The sequence below is a fragment of the Dermacentor albipictus genome, chromosome 1 (genome assembly GCF_038994185.2).
Source record: "Dermacentor albipictus isolate Rhodes 1998 colony chromosome 1, USDA_Dalb.pri_finalv2, whole genome shotgun sequence".
Lineage (NCBI taxonomy): Eukaryota > Metazoa > Arthropoda > Arachnida > Ixodida > Ixodidae > Dermacentor > Dermacentor albipictus.
In genome coordinates this window covers 30,061,617-30,080,256 of record NC_091821.1, presented here as the reverse complement: position 1 = coordinate 30,080,256, position 18,640 = coordinate 30,061,617, and the positions used below count along the sequence as shown (strand labels likewise).

General features: G+C 45.7%; 1 protein-coding gene across 1 annotated transcript in view; it reads left to right on the top strand.

The window, feature by feature from the left end:
• Positions 1–16,637, top strand: part of LOC135906026 (uncharacterized) — a 159,828-nt gene extending 143,191 nt beyond the window's left edge. Inside the window, exon 4 of the mRNA XM_065437168.2 lies at positions 15,157–16,637. Coding sequence (XP_065293240.1) covers positions 15,157–15,358 — 202 coding nt within the window. The 3' untranslated portion in view covers positions 15,359–16,637. The remainder of the gene's footprint in view (positions 1–15,156) is intronic.
• Positions 16,638–18,640: the final 2,003 nt, after the last annotated feature.

Genomic DNA, 18,640 nt, shown 5'->3' with positions numbered 1-18,640 from the left:
AGACAACTTCTCCGGAAATAGAACTTGCCGCTATGCGTGCTGATGTTATTTGCTTTCTTCAAGTACACCCTCGAAAGCGGCTGTACTTCAGAGTTTACATCAGACCGACGACGCAGTACTCATAAGCAATTGTTATTCTAGGTAACGAAGGTCTTCCATCAAGTTCTTTGTGATAGACATGATATAATCTCAGAGTATCTTCCGTGTCACTTCTGACATCGTCGGTAACGACCTTCCTGATGAGGCTTTCTAGTTAGCCCGCAAAGGACGCCGGCCAGTTTTTATGCCCTTGTTGACAACGGACGCTGTGAAGGGTCTTCGTTTGCTTGTTAACCCCAGAACGCAATCTTCCTGGAACACTCCTGAGCACCTCAAACAGCCGGCTGCACAGAGTTGACCATTCTCTGAAGCTGAAACTTCCGTCGCACTTTTCCCGCTGCGGTGCAACTTTACTTTCCCGCCTCTTGCTTGGGGTTGCTCCTACGAAAGCTTGCCTGTTCCTTCCCTAAGCGGTCCCCAGAAACAAGCGATCTAATAAAGAAACAAGTGACCTAATGAGGAAAAGACAAAGCACCAAATTTCTACAACTCAGAAGATCACAAAATTTGCTGAACTCTCAAAGCTGACAAACAAGAAGAAAGTACGTGATGTGCGAAATTATAACATAGGAGAAATTGATTACGATGACTTACTAAAGGCAGCAGATGAATTCTATACTGAACTGACCAGTACCCAAAGCAGCCACGTAACCTTGATTGGAATAGCGACGAACAGGATGCAGAAGTTCCATTTGTAACTAGTGATGCAGTTAGAAGCGCTTTGAAAGACACGTATACCTATGCGAATATCCCAATTTCGTTATACCACCTAATCTTCTTCCGGACGTCCTTTCCTGCATTTCCGTTCCATCGGTATACCCATAATGTCATTCCAGCAGACTAGCATTATCTTCACTCTATTTGTTTCATGACCCACGCAATTCCACTTGACCCTCTCTTAATCTCGACTAGAACTCTCTTTTTGTCCTTGTTTATGGTGCGCTACGTATATGAAATCAGCTCGCCGCTTTTATCTTTCATTTGTATCGCCATTTTCCTGCAGATTAAACGTTACGCGTATCACTTTTCGTTAGATCGCTCGTCGTGTCGTCCTTAGCTTCTTTTCTAGCTTCTTATCCTCCGAGCTTCGGCCCCGTATAAGCTGGAACGGTCTGATTGTCTAAGAAAATCGGCAAGCACCCGGTAATGACTTGGTAGTGCCCCTCATATGCGGTCTGACCCACTTCTACTTGTCTGGATACCTCCTCCTGATCCTCCAGAAAGCCCCGTCAGGAGGCATTGTTGCCTCCTTTTGCCGCGCCTCGTGGACGTCCTGTACCATCTGTGTATGTCCAAATAAAATGAATTGAATTGAATTGATGATCCATACCCCTTGTGGCTTCACTGCTTAAAGAGGCTGACGGCTAGTTACCAACTCTTGTTCCCCTTTATTGAAAGCTACTTAGCCTTCTGTTTTGCAAGCTTACCCTAAGACTTTGCAGGTTCAGGTCCTCATTCATTTGTTGTAATTAATCTCCAGCGTTGTTAAACGCGACAGCGCCATCTGCAAACCGCACGTTGCTGAGATATTCTTCGGTAATATATTTGCACCGACTGTCGAGTGGAAAGCGCTCTACAGAGTTGGTGGCGATCGAAACGAGTAGGTCTCATTTGAAACAGCAAATAGCTTTTTTTTTCCTCTATATAATCCTTGACGTTTCCCGGCACCGTTTCGATCTTTTATTCCGGGATAAAGCAGCCAATTGCGGTAGCTTGTGGCACATACCTGTACAAAACGCTTGTAAATGTCTGGTGGCGGCGCTAGTAAGTCGTGATAAAGGCAATCTGCGAGGAAATACCGGAAGCAACGCACTTGTTATTCTCAGCACAAAAAGCTATATTCTAGCTGAAAAGCTTACACTCAGAAACGCTCAGCATGGTGTGATTGCGCGGCCGTTAGCGATGAAACCGAAAGACAATGTTTGCCACCCCAAGAAGAAGGATAAATGAATACTACAGGCATCCCTGTCCCATGCAATCAGCGCTGGCGATCCCCTACCCCGTCGATTTCGATCGGTCGTCGTGCGATGCTCGGAGAATGGCGATACAAGGTGGCAGGCAAGACCCTCCAGCGCAGCTCGCAGGACATCGCAGCGTGGGTGCGAGAGCTGCATGGGACGTTTGGCTGATCGAGCGTGATCGATGAGGCGTTTCGCGATGAGATGGCCATGGTCGCCCGTAACTCGAAAGAACGAAAATGAGCGATCGGTATGCTAGAATGCTGTCATCATGCGGGAATTAGGGCGCACCATTTGGCATAACTGCGATCCGTTATCGTAGAACACATTTTTAAAAAACGAAAATTTAAAAAAAAAACGAAAACTCGCTACACGGAGTGTATACCGATATCGGTTTCCAACGTGTGTTCTTTCTTTTAATGCATTCGAATAGTTCTTGCGCAGATGCTGCCGTTCAAGCCTACGCAATGCACTTCCTTTCTCTTATCGTAGTTTTCATTTCAACGGAGTGCCTAAAATCCGCGTCAGCGTCGCCATTGCAGAACTGCAATGCTTTGTTCACGCATTGCCATGCAATTTTAGCGCCTGATACACTCTACTTCTGGTGCCCTATTTGCCCAGCGTGAATTATTCGGTGTTTTCACTGCCCCCCACGCTCACCTCTGACAATGTGGAGCATTAAAAAAAACGAAAACAGTAAGTAGTCCTTTTTTTTTAACCAGGTGTAACACAAATCTGTCCTTTTCCCTGATGTGGTTGGAGTTACCAGGCACGAAAATTATACGAACTGCGTGAAAAGAGCATTACAGTTTGTGTTCTGTTGTTTGTTTTATTTTATTTTATTTCTTATCGTGTCCACGCCAAAGCTTCTTTCGCCTGTTTAGAATTCACACAAGGCACACACAAGAAACATGAAACGCTGGAAAATTGATCTGTATTTTTTTTCCAAGATTGTTTTATGGTACTACATGGTTATCATGTGATATGATAATATCACATGATAACCATGTAGTATATATATATGATAATATCACATGATAATATAATATAAGAAGAAAACTGACATGATAATACTCACATGATAATATAAGAAGAAAACTGACAAAAAGCAAGGAGCGAACTGATCTTGTTGTATTTCGTGTTCTTTTCTTGTAGCGTACGAATTTCTGGGATCAATTTTTAGTATCTCTTCCACTTGTTGACTGTAAGACTTATTTACTGTGCTCATATTTGAGCAGATAATATAGAGAGAAAGACGGAATCAGCTTAGATTGTTGGAATACTGTTTCAAAACTTGTCTTGCCATCAGCTGGGCTAATGTCTCCAGCTTTTTATTGAAGTCTTCATTTTTTACGACTCTATTTCACTTTCTGTTGCCGAAAACGCTCGGTTTTTTTTTCACTTCTGTAACAGCCCTCGGGCTAACTGTATTAATAAACGAAAAAGCATTATTTGCCTCAATCCTACAATTTGCGGTTTGCTGCCTAACTGCCTGTCTACCTCGCCTCCTAAGTTTCCTCTCCTCATTGTGTTACCGGATGGCGCAATGTGTCTGTGTGAAACGAGGAAGTGTGTGCCTGACGCCAGCTTGTGTGTCACGACAAGTACAAGACGACCGCACCAGATCGGTGCCATGACAACAACCATCACACAGTAATAACAGCAATGACCACGTTTTGAAGCATGATGACGATTGCGATGACAAAAACTATCATAACGACTACGGCGGCATGAAGACGCTAGCATGTAGATGACGACGTCAATCACGATGGCGGCACAATGGCGACGAAGGCAAGGCGCGACTCTTAGCAAACTTTCCAGACAAGAGTGCCCCGCCGTATGTTGATTTCCGCGTCAGTAAGTGCCATCTTCACAACTAGAAATCGGGAATCTTTACGCTCATGGACGGTGTTGCTGGCACCGAGCGGACCAAGAAAGACTAATCCTTCTTTACACGCAAGCACACTAGGCAAAAAGGGGAACAAAAATGAAAGCACCGAGAAAAGGGCGCCTTTGCGAATCGAACTTTTGCCGTTCTTCAGCAGCCGTCTCGCCGCTTAGCCCGATCACGCATTTCAGTAAGCCGCATTATAAGCGCAGCCACAACAAACGCCACGTATACGGTGTCGGCTTGCAGCAACCCCCGTGCACGGACACATCCGAGGCTTACTGGCGCCAAAGTGCTATTTGCCTCCAACATTCAAGGGAGCAAAATAGCTCTGGCTGGCACGAGCGAAGGACGTTTGGGAACACTTGTTGAGCTAGTGCGTCCGGCAGTTTTCGCTGCCCGCTTTGACACGACGAGCTCTCGCCTTCATAAGAGATATGTATATGTAATGCCCCTTCCGGCGGAGCATCTTGTTTGCGCTTTCGTATGGCGTCATGCCATACGCAAGACAACAACGCCAGCTATACGAGCAGCTGCACGGCGCGAGAAGTCAGAAGCGGCCCTGACTACATCTCGGACCTCTATACGCGTACTTAATAGATTGTCCTATAGCTGCTCGGTCTAAGTGCGTAATTTTGCCGTGCGTCTTGAGTAGCCGGTCATTGCATTTGTAGCATAGCTATGAAGTCCGCTTAATTAAGTAACACAGCTATCAAGTCATCCATAAGGAACCCAAGGCAACTAACAGCAATGTGCTCGCTCATTTTAGTTACTATTTCTGAGGTCTCTACCTGTTTGCATAGGAGACGTTTTCCAAAAGTTTTCAATACGAAGTCTTATTCAATCGCGAATTTCAAGCAGGGCAATGAGTCTGCACCATAAAGAAACGTAAAAAATGTCAAGCTGGTATTGCATGTGGTATCCTGTGGTATAGCGCTGTTCAAAAAAATAAAAGCTGAAGCTGTCATTCTTTCTGGAATATTTATAAGCGATTATGGCCAAACACATTCATAATGAACTGCAGCACGTTCGCTGATCTATTCGAATATGTGTACAACAGAATTTTGGTGTTTGGTTGTTACACACGGTGTCGTCTGAAAAGAATAAATATGAAATACTCGCTCCACAATTATACATGTGGACGCGCCACTATCAAAATAAGGTTGGAAGGCGACACGACTTCTAGTTGAAGTCGATGAAATACAATGTCTTAATAATAATAATAATAATAATAATAATAATAATAATAATAATAATAATAATAATAATAATAATCACATTTGTGAACATCAACGTCCTCATAATCGTCGTGATCATCATCCTCACCACCGGCAGCCATCATGCATTTTGCCACAACTGTAGACTGCGCTATCTTCGCGATCGGCCCATGGCAGCGGCTAGAAACAGAGGCTACAAACAGACATATACCATACGGAAAACCAGCGCTAACTCGCCAAGACAGGCGGTGTCTTCAAACAAAGAAATCACTTTCATCACCACTCTAGCCCTTATGAATTCAAAAGCCAAATAATGATATATGCAAACGCAAAAAAAAGGAGAACTTAGAAAATTTGCAACCATTTCGTGCCTTATAAAAAAATATACCAGCGTAAAAAGCACTTTCATACTCCGCGTACGTTATTTAACATGTGTCAACCGTCTGCGTTGAAGTGCGCGTGACCACCGCTTGTCAACCTCTTTACTACATGCGCGCGCAGTACGCATGTCCTTGGTCAAATGCTCTGCGCCCGTAAGCTGTTTGAGATAAGGTAAGGTATTCGCTACCGTTACGGTAGAGCTTCTCTTTTGCTCAAGCTGGCCGGGAAAGCTACGAAAGAGTTGCGAGCAAGTCCGTCATCGCATGCAAGGAGGAAAAGTAGCCCTAATGTTTTGGTGGAGGCAGTAGATGTTCCATGTTTTATCAAGCGAACGCCCAGCTCTATTTGAACAATAGATGTTACATTGATAACATCCAGAGAGCGCCGTATTGTCATAGCGGTATCCGTGGTCTTCAAAATCCGGTTCTTAAGTGTAAGCACGTATGTAAGCAATATCATCCGATCACCATCCGATATACAGCTCGGTCGACACGTAGGAACGAACCAGTTGGGAAGCTGTTACCTGTCGGAAACTTGTTGGTACGACCTTTTTGGTACGAAACTTGTTGGTACGATAGATCACCTAATTCCTACGCACATGTGTTTCCTGCTTTACTGTATGATTATTTATGTAGTGACAGGGGCAAAAGTGTGTGGGCAGCATGACATTAAGAAATTACACTTCACCTAGGCGCAAACCTGCAGCCAGAAATTTATTTGTGTGCGATGGTGCTGGCGCTTAAAGCTACAGACATCAATGTATACCATTCTCATTTCCAGGCAGCACGCTAACACGACGAAGAAACTCAGCCTTTTTACTGAAACCATGGCACAAAAGCTTTTCGCCCAGGCTGTAAGGCAGTATACCGCTCTTAATACACTATAACTTTTCCAGCGCGTGTTCGTCTAAACTGCATTAAACTATACTGAGTCTCTAAATTTTAGTCCAAGCCAGGCCGGAGTGGCGTCTTTCTTATTTCTCAGCCTCCCCGATGTTCGTCGCAAAACGGCCATGCGCCTTCCTTGGGGCTCCCCACAAGGCAGCCCCTACATCAGCACCCGCCTAGACGACGACGGAGCCCGACACCGACGTTGACGCACAAACAAAGGAGCTCACTTCTAGGCGACGACAACTGCCGCACTCCGTGGAAGCGGTAACGATCGCGAAGGCCAGTCTCATGATCCTGACAAGCTGACCATCACGCAGAAGAAGGGAGCAGTGTCGACGACTTTCGTGGAAGGAGCGTGAACCCCTGCTTCCAGGTTGCCTCGTCCTTGCTTCGAAGGTTGGACATCAGAGGCGGAGTCCAGCAAGGTGGTGTGACCATCGGTGGGATTTTGCGAACACTTCGACCATTATGATTGGTCGAGACACAGCCGTCAGAATCCGCCGCACAGTTATCTAGAGAAAACGATTGCTTTAAAAGCGAACGCCTTTGGTGCACAGTGTGTGTGCTGGCATGTCTGTGCTCAGACATATAGTGAGCCCACACATTTGAGGTGCTCTGCCATGGAGTTAGCGCCCATATCTGAAGCCAGTTGTGTAAATATGTAGAATAAATCCGTTTCACGTTTCCTTCAACTTCCAAACCTCATCTCCTCACCAACAGGCAGCTCTCGGCGATACAGACGGATGACGTCATGCGCCTGCTTAGCCAGCTTAGTGCAGTGCAGGCATAGTGCAGGCCAGCTACCACGTTTTTTAGGCGCTCCGGTGGCGTAGGCGAGCGACCCTCATACTGACGCCCGAGTCCGAACCATCATGAGACCCAGAACCGGATCACAACACGGCTCGAAGGTTCGAACGATGTATAAATGTTCGTATGTTTCCTTTGAAAGGTCATTCGCGAGTCTAGCTTTGTAGCCCTGCTTTGAAGCACTCATTGATAAAATACACGTCATTTCTCAAAAGCCGATTAACAGTTTTGAGGAAAATGGCTGTACATAAACGTAATAGGCGACCTCCCGTTCATTTAACAACGTATAATGCATAATGCATTTGCTTCAGCCTGCGAGTTGAATTTTGCAGCGATCGATGGCGGAAAGCCTGCTTAAATCTATTTCTCCATAACGGACAACAGAGTCATGCATTGCAGCCGCTGCACGCACGACACGTTCAGCCATATGCAAGTGCTGTCTTTATGATTACGATTGCTTCATTGATTGATTCTGATGCAGATTCTAAGAAATATCGTGACATAAGCCACCAACCTCTCCATAAGTCTATCTGTCGCATAAATAAAAGCAGCACGATGTGAAAGGACCTCAGAGTGTAGGCGCTAAAACAGTTGCCATAAGAGCACACATACTACCCCACCACTTCCCCATCAAGCAGGCGTGGTAACGTATTCGTTTGCCTCGCTGGATCCATGTAGGTCATGTGCCATTTAGGTTTCTTGAAACCCACGGAGATGCCAAAAGCCTACGAGTGTAATAGACGAGCGTCACTATGTGTATTTTAACAGATCACAGCAGGTAAATACAAACGAGGCATTTGTTGCTAGGCAGGCTTGTTTTAGCTGCAAAAAGAAAGTTCATAGCGGGAGCTTTTACGCACCTTGTAAACAATGTTTCTCCGGTGGGAGAACTATCAGCGTAGGCGCTGTTCTCTTCAGGGGGGGGGGGGGGGGGGGAGTTTTCCTACCTGAAGAACCCAATGGTGGCAGGCGAGCAGGAAGTGTGCTGTGCTATTTCTTTAACCATTTGCTTTGCCGTACGGCCTATTGTTCATATAAATGCATGCAGTCCTTCATCGTGAAGCCGCGTAATTGGCCTGTAGAACTTATCATCTATCTGTGGGCTGGTCTGTTCGTATATCGTTGCACCTCTGAGCACTTTTTGTCTTTGTGCCTGGACAAAGCCACAATAGATGTAGAGCATCCGCTGCAGACGTGGGGGCAGACCCCTTCGGGCAAGCCACAGGGTCTTCAGGCTCTGGGTCCCAGGCCCATGTTGCGGAAGTGGTAAGGGCCGTCCCAGCCCAAAGTATTCGGAGAGAGTCTTCCTCCATCGAGCTATACGAGGAAGGAAGCAGAAGGGGGGATCAGAGCCCATGTGTCCCTTGACAGAAGATATTTTCTATATATCCGTGAGCGATCTGTCTTCGGCAAGTTTCTTCCAAATAGTTCTTTCGGTTGCTCATAAGTAAAATATGCATAGTACGATTCAGCGAGCAATGTGACGTATTTATAGTCGTACCAACAACAGCATCCAACAAGCACACAGCACAGGTTCCATAAGGTACCGATAGGCTTCTAAAATAGAAAACTCCGGTGTGTAGGGGTCATATCGAAATTTGAAACTGTGCCAATCAAATGCTCATCTATTGCGTTTGTTTTCTAATCTAACATTCTGTGTTTGTGCTTGAGGCCATTGTTGGGCTGAGCAGGCACATACTCATTCTCACTCTAATCGAATTCCGGCTTGTACACTTGCAGGGCTTTGCGCGCGCCCCTGGCTTTATGCGTCGGGTGGAGATGGCACAGTTGTTTCGCTGTTCCCTCCGCCCGTCCTCAAACCAATTGACAGGGCGACCGGATCGTTATAAGTGGAACGCCCTCCATGCAGGCTTCTTGCAAGTTTTGTTGGTTCGTCGCAAACTCTCCATACCAACCGAACGTTTCCTATACGCGGTAACGTCATAAACGGGCTAAATGTCGTCCATTCGTCTTATATTAAGAGCAGTTTTACTACTATGGTATACGAGCCTGCAGATGTGGAGTGATAGCATCGCTGCGGCCACAGCTGCTCTGGGTGATTCTTTCTTGTGCGTGTTTAGTAACGCAGTGAGCCTATTTGCGACAAATTTATTGAGCATCATATACCGTAGCGAAGAGCTGAGAGGTACTGCTCGGTCCGCTGCGCCTGCCGTGCATGTTCCAGGAGCTTTACGACACGGTTAATGAGCGTTTATTTCGGTTCTTGCCTGTTTTTGTTTTCGATGTGCGCAACGAGGAATAATAACGTCTTTGTGAACGGCCCTCGCGTCTCCCTGCGAACCACGAAGCACATAACCCGATAAAAACAGCGCCGCAGTAGTTGTTAATGAGGCGTGCGACTACAGCCTACATGCACTTTTGCTTACGGCCGTCAGGTAAAGAAAAAGAAACGTGGAGGAGGTATTAGATGAGGCTGTTTCCAGTCAGCCATCACATCTCACGGCTGAATGGACTTATGTGAGGATTCAAAAGCTCTGTTGGGTGTGCGTGTATGTGTGTGTGTGTGTTTGGTGAGGTGGGAGAGGGGGAGGGAGTTTCCTTCTCTCTTGGATATTTTGATGCTGAGCTCGGACTAGACTGAAGAAGGAAAGCAGCGCTGACTTATTTGACGGTGGTTCCGCGTCTACTTCATTCCTGTTGATTTCTCGTATCGACTGAGCAATCACTGCATAACGATGGTATTACGAGAAGAAGGATATGGGTGTTCAATCAATAACGTGCGCGGAAAGAACGAATAACATAAAACCAATAATTTATATACGCGAGAAGACCGAAAATGCAGCCAGAACCCATCTCACGAAGATTCTCTACGTTAACGCGATTAGAATTCAAGCAATGTAGCGACCCACAGTACTGCTGAAGACAACTTTGTTTATATATTCATTCGCTATTACTAATTCGGGAGGATTTTCCGCAAGGCATTTGAGACACCTCTATTTAAAATATGTAGTGGTCATCTTGAGATTTTCATTGCTTGTGTTCTGCGGACGCCACAAAGAAAGAGAGAGAGAGGCAAATGAAAGACAGGCAGGTTAACCAGAGATTATCTCCGGTTGGCTACCCTATACTGGAGGAGGGGCAAAGGGATGCGATAGGTGAGAAAGAGAAAATGACAAAAAATGATAAAAAGAAGAATGAAACACACACACACACACACACACACACACACACACACTCGTACACCCGATACACACGAACTGTTTCTGTGGGCACTAAACGCGGCCTCCCAACTGCAACCAGTTTTGTCCCGTGCGCTGTCACTGTAGCATCGCGGTTAAGCATGTCTGACTTAGAAGGAACTGCGGCGAGATTGCCTAGGAGTTATTTTCAGGACGTAGAACTTTAATGCTTCATGTCGGCTAGAAGAGTGCACGTTCTCACTTTCAACGCTAAAATGTTGCCATGGGACGCGACTCACGTTCCAAGTGTCTCAGCGCTGGCTTGCACGACTAAAGCTGGTAAGGGTGTCCCGTAGGATTTCCAGGCGTGCCTCCATGTTCTAATCGGTGGAACTTCGGGATGCTGCGATGAGGGAATCGGTTCCTGAACCAACTGACCAATTTACGTTTTTGTTTCGCTCGCCAAAGCGACGTTTCTGGAGCTAGGTAACAGACAGCATCAGCCCACCAAAGTTGGAAAAATAGGATACGAATGTTAATTGCATTAAAATTATGGTCACCGTGAGATGTTGTCGATGGCATGGTGCCGGCATCTAGAAGGAGAAGACGTCACATCAAGATGTCTTTTTTTTTTGTCCTGTAGAAAGGTCTTAGACTGTAGTTGAGGGAGGGAAGGGGGGGATATTCTACTCCTAGAGCGCTAAGCATGGAAGCACTTTACCAGTCTCGTCGTTCACGGATGGCAATATACCTGGCAGCGAGAATGTTTAAGGAGGTGGACCGGATTAAAATTAAGAATAGCGCTATTCATTAGCTTCAACCATAAAACAATTATAGCCCAGCAGTTCGTATTATAGAGATTGAACATGATGTGCTTTGTCGGCAATAGGCTGCGAAGCGCTCTGACTGCTGCTGTAACCAGTCAACATTGCTGTTTAATATGCAAGCTCGGCATTCCACCATAGCTACGCGACACGTCTTAATTATTAAAAAGAGGTATCTGCAGTGGCAAACTGGGCATTTAGGCTCTGCTCTCTCTGGTCGTACTAGGCGCGCTTTAAGCGTAGTGCGCTGTAATAAGTCGGACCCCATATGATTACGACGCGCGAGTTCTTTTTGCCACAGCTGTGCATAAATATATATATATATATATATATATATATATATATATATATATATATATATATATATATATATATATTTATATATATGTGCGCACTGGTACACACAGCTGATGAAAGATGCATCACGTGGTAATAATAGGGTTCAAATTAAATGAACCCAACTCAAAGTGATATCTATTCTCGAGGAATGTTTATACAAGCAGAATTTGTTGGTCAATCAAAGGTCCGCTATCCATGCAGCTGCCGTGTAGCACAAACTTAGATAAAAAGCTCTGTGTAGAACATTCAGACACATTTCAACACCCCACACGCATTAAGTCAGTGTATAGGTTCTAAACGATTATAATAAATTAAATGCAGTAAAAACAAAGTCAGTGCTGATTTATCTCCTATTCCCTCGCTATCTGTACCACGTGACCCACTTCACGCACACTTTTTTTCCACTTTGACACCCCTTACTCATTTAAAAAAATGGCCGTTATACATGCTCCATAAGAGCACTGCGAAATGTTTTTAAATATAAATCTGTGGTCTGCACTACGACGAACTCATATTTCTCCTGGATAATTGATAACGCGGCCTGTGGTAGGCCGAGAGCGGCGTGCTCAACCGTGGCATCCGAGGTCGCACGGGTGCGCCATAGCGACTTCAGAAGCCACTGCTCAACATAGTTATGAGCAGAGGACTGCGGCAGTTCGCGCAAGTGCTGATCGAATCGAACGCTCACACTGCCCCTTTTATAATTTCCAACCTAAAAGTCATGTTACAAATATCGTAATAGAAGACGGCTACTTACTTTTAAGTAGAATCTTAAAGCAAATGGTTAGTCGTAATGTGTGAGGTAATATGGTACGGTTAGAGACTTTTCATCCAGGCAGTCAGCTGTTACGCAGTCAAAGTTGCGTCCGGTTCAAGGAAGCTAGGAAACTGAGCTTTCATTTTCTGCGCCGTACCGTCCCTGCGTGTACGCCAATGAAGTAAAAATTGATCTGTCTTCCAAATTCCATGTGCTTGGTACATGCAACTCTGACCTAAAGGTTGAAAATGGAAAGGCGACCATGTGCGTATGATGCTATCACATCTAAAGCAGTGATTTGGGCTTGTTGGTAAGACATTGTGAGGCTTATAGCACGTTAAAAAGACAAGGACAAGGTGCGTGTCACGTCTCACCTTCGTCCTTGTCTTTTTAACGCGCTATAAGCCTCACGATCACATCTAAAGCAGTTCTTATTTGACTATTTAGCCTAACCTGCCATGGTAGCATAGTCCATTTGGCGTTGCGCTGCAAAACGTAACGCCGGATCAAATCATGGTCGCGGGGGCCACATTTCGATGGGGGCCAAATGGAAGAACGCCCGTGTACCGTGCATTGGGTGCACGTTAAAGAACCCCAAGTGGTCAAAATTAATTCGGAGTACCCTATAGTAAACCGTGCCTCGTAATCATATTTGTGGTTTTTGACACTTAGAACCCAAGAATTTGATTCTTTAGCCTGCCTCGTGTCTATGGCACGATGTATAGTCTTTGTATTTGTCACTATCGCGTATGTGTGACAAGCTGCTCTTCAACTGACATTGACGACCGTGGTAGCAGATAGTGCAGGAGGATGGATGTTTTCTCTGCTCATTCGTATGCACAGGAAGAATAACTGCCCCTGTGTGCGTGCGCTCTTCTTTTTCTTTTTGTGTATGTGTGTGTGTGTGTGTTTGTGTGTCGTCGCCTAAGGGGCTGCAAGTCGGGGCCTACAAGCAGTCTAACGTCGTCAAACTTACATAAATTATTCTCTGGGAAATCGGAAGTTGTGCGCTGACGCCGGCAAAGCACCAGAGGCCTCATTTCCTGGGATACCAGTGTGTGATAGTAGCCACTGAAAAATCACTGTTCTTTCCTACACCACCTACAGCGCTTGCACACAAATGAACATATAGCCATGGGATCGTGCCCTGCATCAATCACTGGCCGTGCTCTAACTCGCCGCAGTAGGTATGTATTGCGCAAGTTACGCGTGGGGTGCGCAAATTTCGCACATCGCCTTCGCCGGCAAGGACGTGTGGCGAGTCCTTCGTGCTTCGCTTGCGGACACTCCAGCGAAACGCTCGAGCACTCGGCTGCTAGAATGTCCAACCTTCCGAAGTTGTCGCTTTGTGCTGTTGAGCAAGTTTCAACAACTTTAGCTTGTATGAACTGCGCTTAATGACATTTTGCTTCCGAAGGCTCGTGCGCCAACTCGGTATGAGGCTAACAAAGCTGTACGCTAATTCTTGTCACCCGCGGGACTAGACTGTCATCTCTAACGCTGGTGCTCTGCGTGTAACTGTGTGATGTGTTGCTTATACCTCTCTTTTTTTCTTACTTTCTTTCCTTCTTCTCTTCTTTCCTTTTTCGTCTCTGCAGTCGGTGGGTGTGGTGGTCGTTTTAGGAGACGATTACTGGCCCGCTTACGTCTTCTTGCTCTTTGTGATACTTGCATATGTTTACACGATTAATACTCGTACTAACAATAATATAGTGCTGTTTTTGTCCCCCGTAGTGTAACTATACGGGGTCATCATTTGTACCTTTCATGAAGTTCTTAAATATAGACTGTTGCAGATAGTATAACTCTAGTCCTTAAGGTAGATTACTCAGAAAGGCGGACATCACCTGCAAGAGAAATCGAAACACATATTCAACTAGTCAGGAAAAATTCACTAATTATATTTTTAATTATTACTCTACGGCACATATTGCAACTAGAGAATTGTAGCCGGGGAGTTTATAAGGCATATCCACTTGGAATTAATTTCCAGAAAGACACCAATTTGAAGATATGCGTCATCAAAGTCACCGTAAAAATGTACTGTTGTTCCACTTACTTTTTTATCAAAACGTTCTTTATGCAATGAAGCACGAAAGCGGCTGGAACGCCCATGTATTTCTTTTCACACTTTGGGAAATAATATCTCGAAACTGGTCCTATTCTGGAAATTAATTTCAAATGGATACATCTTGCAAGCTCACCGACTACAATTCGTAAATTGCCATATCTGCCATAACGTAATTAATTAGAAGTTGACTAGAGAACTATTGGTAATTAGATGAATATGTGTTTCGATTTCTCGTGCTAGTAATCTCCGCCTCTTCGAATAATCCAGCTCGAGAACAAGAATTATGCTATCGGCCGCAGGCGATTTTGAAAAAAAATTCCATAAATCTTAAAGATGATCACCCTTTATACCTCATAGTTACACCATTGCGCTCCTCCTCGTCAATGTCACCAAGGTTGAAGACTGGGCGTGTTGGTATAGCATATTAGCAAACTGCGAGGAGAAACTGCCCCTCTGCGGCGTGTGTTTCTCTTCTGTGTGTCTCGTCAAAATGTTGCGCAATCCAACCTCTAATGTCAGCAAGCCTTGATCACATAGAACGGCTACGTCACCCAAATGGACTAACGTTCACGTACTTGCCGTGGCGAAAGCACGAACGCGACAAGCGCCGCACCTCATTTGACGTGGTCCCCATTGAGATGCATGCAATTTCAATTCATTTTCGTAAGCGCATCATACGTGCCGATTTTTGAAATCAAACCTCAAGAGCCTGCTGTTGTATGGGCAGTGTTATCACTGTTGTTCAGCTCTTTACATTATCATTTTTTTTTTCTCGTTTGAACGCAGGAACGAAGGCGGCACTTGCGACCGGATCCACGACATGCTGCCGGCCGGTCACTCGACCCGCTGCGCCACCAAGTACGTGAACCGGGTCCTGGTGGCGCTCTTCACCGAGGACAACCGCGTCGAGCCCAAGCCCACCAAGTTCGCCTTCCCGGCCGCCTGCGTCTGCTACGTGCGCACCTATTACTACCCGAGCAAAGTGTGAACAGGGCCACGCCAAGCGCCTCTGCACGCCGCTGATGATGGACTGCACTTGGCAGCGCGTTCGCGGTGCGCGGAGATGTTGCGGCCAAGTAGGCACGAAGCCAACGAGTGGCCGGCCTTGTGCCGGTGTGCTAGGACCACGGCAGCTACGCCGAACCGCGCTCCGTTTCGCACGGACTATGTCGGCTCCCAGCCGCAGGCCCATAGCGTACGACGCTGGTCTTGACCAAGTCTTCCCTTCCCGGTGCAATGTTTCCCCGCCAGACACGCCTCGCCGAGTGACCATTTCATCTCGGCAGCGCTGTACTCACGGCATACCTTGCCTTTCTTTTATTTTTTCTCGTTCCGTTTCTTTATATCTTTTCATGGCAAAGAGTATGTGTTCTTGAGTGTATAGCGCGAATGGGGCACTTTAGAGTCCAAAGTTCCCTCGCGATGTATCTTGGGCGTGGATGCAAGGAAACAATTATAGTGAAAGGCAGAATTCATCAGAGAGAGCAAAAGGCGGGACGACTGGTGGACTTGCCGTCCTTTAGAATGATGGACATATGCTGCCTACGTCTTCCTGTTGCGTAAGGGCCCCCACCGCTGGACTCGGGGCTATAGAAAAACAGCAATTAGATTGCTGAAATACACGCATGATGTTTTATCAAAAATGCAAGCACACACTGTGCAGCAGGCTCTAGCAGTAAAAAAAAAAGAAAAGCTTAAGTGGAAAAAGGTCGCTCGATATAAGGCTTGCATGGTGATACGCAAAAGCCTAAATAAGCACTTATTGATTGTTTTAGGCCTTTTTGTTTTTGTTTCCTTGTAAGTATTTTTTTACTCCTTTTTTTTTTACTGCTGGTAGGATCGTTAGTTGGGAACCGGTGTAAGGGGTGCTTGCCCTACGGGCTTCCTGCCAGATTTGCTCAAGACATACGCCAATCTGTCGCTCACTTCAAATAGCGAGGGGGAAAACATAAAAGGAACCTTAGTGAACAAAGTTTTTCAGTTGATTTGTTATTTTCATTTCTTCTTTTATTTTTGCCTGTGCCACTCTCGAGATTACGTAACATGAGGGTGGGAATACAGGCGAAAAAGACGAAGGAGGGCATGACGACAATAAACGAGCAGCAGATAATTACGTAATATAACGCATTCGTAAAAAACAAGATAAACCAATTTTCTTTACAGGGGTCAGTTCGTGCTCCCTTCCTTTTTCTACCATCAATACTGAAAAGATCTTGGCGCCTCATTTTCAAATCACTGTACTGCAATAAACATTGCTTCATGATGAACCCTGACTATATCGGCGCAATCAATATCGCTATTTCCACACCGCTGCATGGCAACAGGGATCCCGTTCACTCCGTGGCGCATGCGTATCCATTGTTAACTGTTCCCTAATTGTATTTGATTCACATTTTTTGTGCACTCCTATTTGCTACACCTTTGGCGTCAGATGTGGCTTGGTGACATAACCAAGCGGCTTTTACTAAGCAATATAATGGAAAAATATTGTTAAACACGTACAGCCAAATGCTGACAGCTTTGTAAGGAGGTTACAAAATTTTTAAATGTTCATGCAGTCGACGATGAGAAAAAGAAAATTTGCCAGGAGGAACGAGAGAGGTTCGACTCCATGCCATTATGTGTGAGTATTGCGTTTTGTTGCGTAAGTGCGAGCAACAGGTGCGCTTGACCTGTGCAGCTCATGTGTGCAACTAAGACGGCCCCGACATATAAGCCGAAGCTATAGTCACGGTATCTCATTTCGTTTCAGCTGTCAAAATGGGAGGCTTACGTTTCCTATCACTTCAGTCGTCTTTAGGGAATTTTCGGCCCCAGCGAAAGGGGAAAAATCCGAGAGACCGCAGTTTCCTTCGCAGTACCAATGCATGATGTTGGATGGGCTGGTAGGCTGCGAGGCTCGTAAGGCAAGTTACCGGCGCAAAATCGAACGGAACAGAAGGAGTAGCCACTGACAATGTTTGCGGCACAGAAAAGGATAAGCGGCAAACAAAAGAAACAAACCGAGGCACCTCTGTCCATTTCTAATTATTGCCACTTATCTTTCACGCCTCAAACTTTGACATATATGTGTGCAGCAACTAGCCCAACATCGTGCTTTGCTAAAACATCGTTTTACTGACTCAGCTGAGGCCTATAGCGTTTCTCGTGTCAGCGTCTACATTTTTTGTGTCCCCATTCCACTTCGCACTGTTTAACCCGCTTTACAAAACTGCGTCTGCCTTACATACGCGTTAACTTTTATTACCGACTGTAAATCGGTCGTGGGGTACATCCTGCAACACATTTACTAGCAAAAGAAAGAGGCTTCTGTGCGCTTGCAACTTTTCCTCTGGTGTCTTTTGCAAGCGCCTTCGATCCACGCCAGGAGGACCAGTGTCCACTACGAATAAATTTTGACTGGCTGCTGTTTGTCAGTCACCGTCGCGGTGGTCTTGGTCCGACACGCGAGTCGAACCTTTGCACGGGGAAAGGAAACGCGGAAGTGCGCGTGGGCAGAATACGTTTACCTATCGGATACACGTGTTCCGAGCGTGCCTGTCCAATGTCGCGTTAAGAATTGTAAATTTTGGCATTGGTAATAATCATGTCTCTCTTTAGCACGGTCTCGAGCAAACTCTCCGAAGCGCATATCTCGCTTTCGCGACACATAAAACAACCGAATACTCTCGCGTTAGCACAACTTAGAGCGGGAACTGTGAAACAGAGCTTAGGGCCTTGTTTGTAACAGGGCTATTCGATAAAGACTGAGACTGAGGCTCTGAAATCTTTATTTCTCATAACTATTTACGGCCATTTTCATCCCTTTCTAGGTGCTTCGCAGTGAGTGAGCACGCGTCTTACGGTTTCAACCAAGACCATAGATGACATGAGTGAAGGCATATTTTGCCAACCCTTTTAATAATCGCCTCCAGCTACGCCTTCTCCCATGTGAAAGCAATATGTCCTTTCTTGCCGTTCCGCGAAGCATCACAGCGATCCCCTCACCCATCCTACAGTCCCGATGTGGCACTCTCCGACTTCGTTATGCACCTCACGGTAATGAAAAGGACATTGCTTTGACATGCAACAAGGCGTAGTTGAGACATTGGAAACGATTTTTTAAGAATGTGCTAAAGAATGGCTTCCGTCATGTTATGTAGGCTTGGTAGAAACGGCGGAACTTACAGTGGAGCATATAGAAATATACAGACGCCTATGAATCATTTTCAAAAGAAAACGTTTCGGAGCACCTTTCTCAGTCTTTATTGAACAACCATCACATAATGAA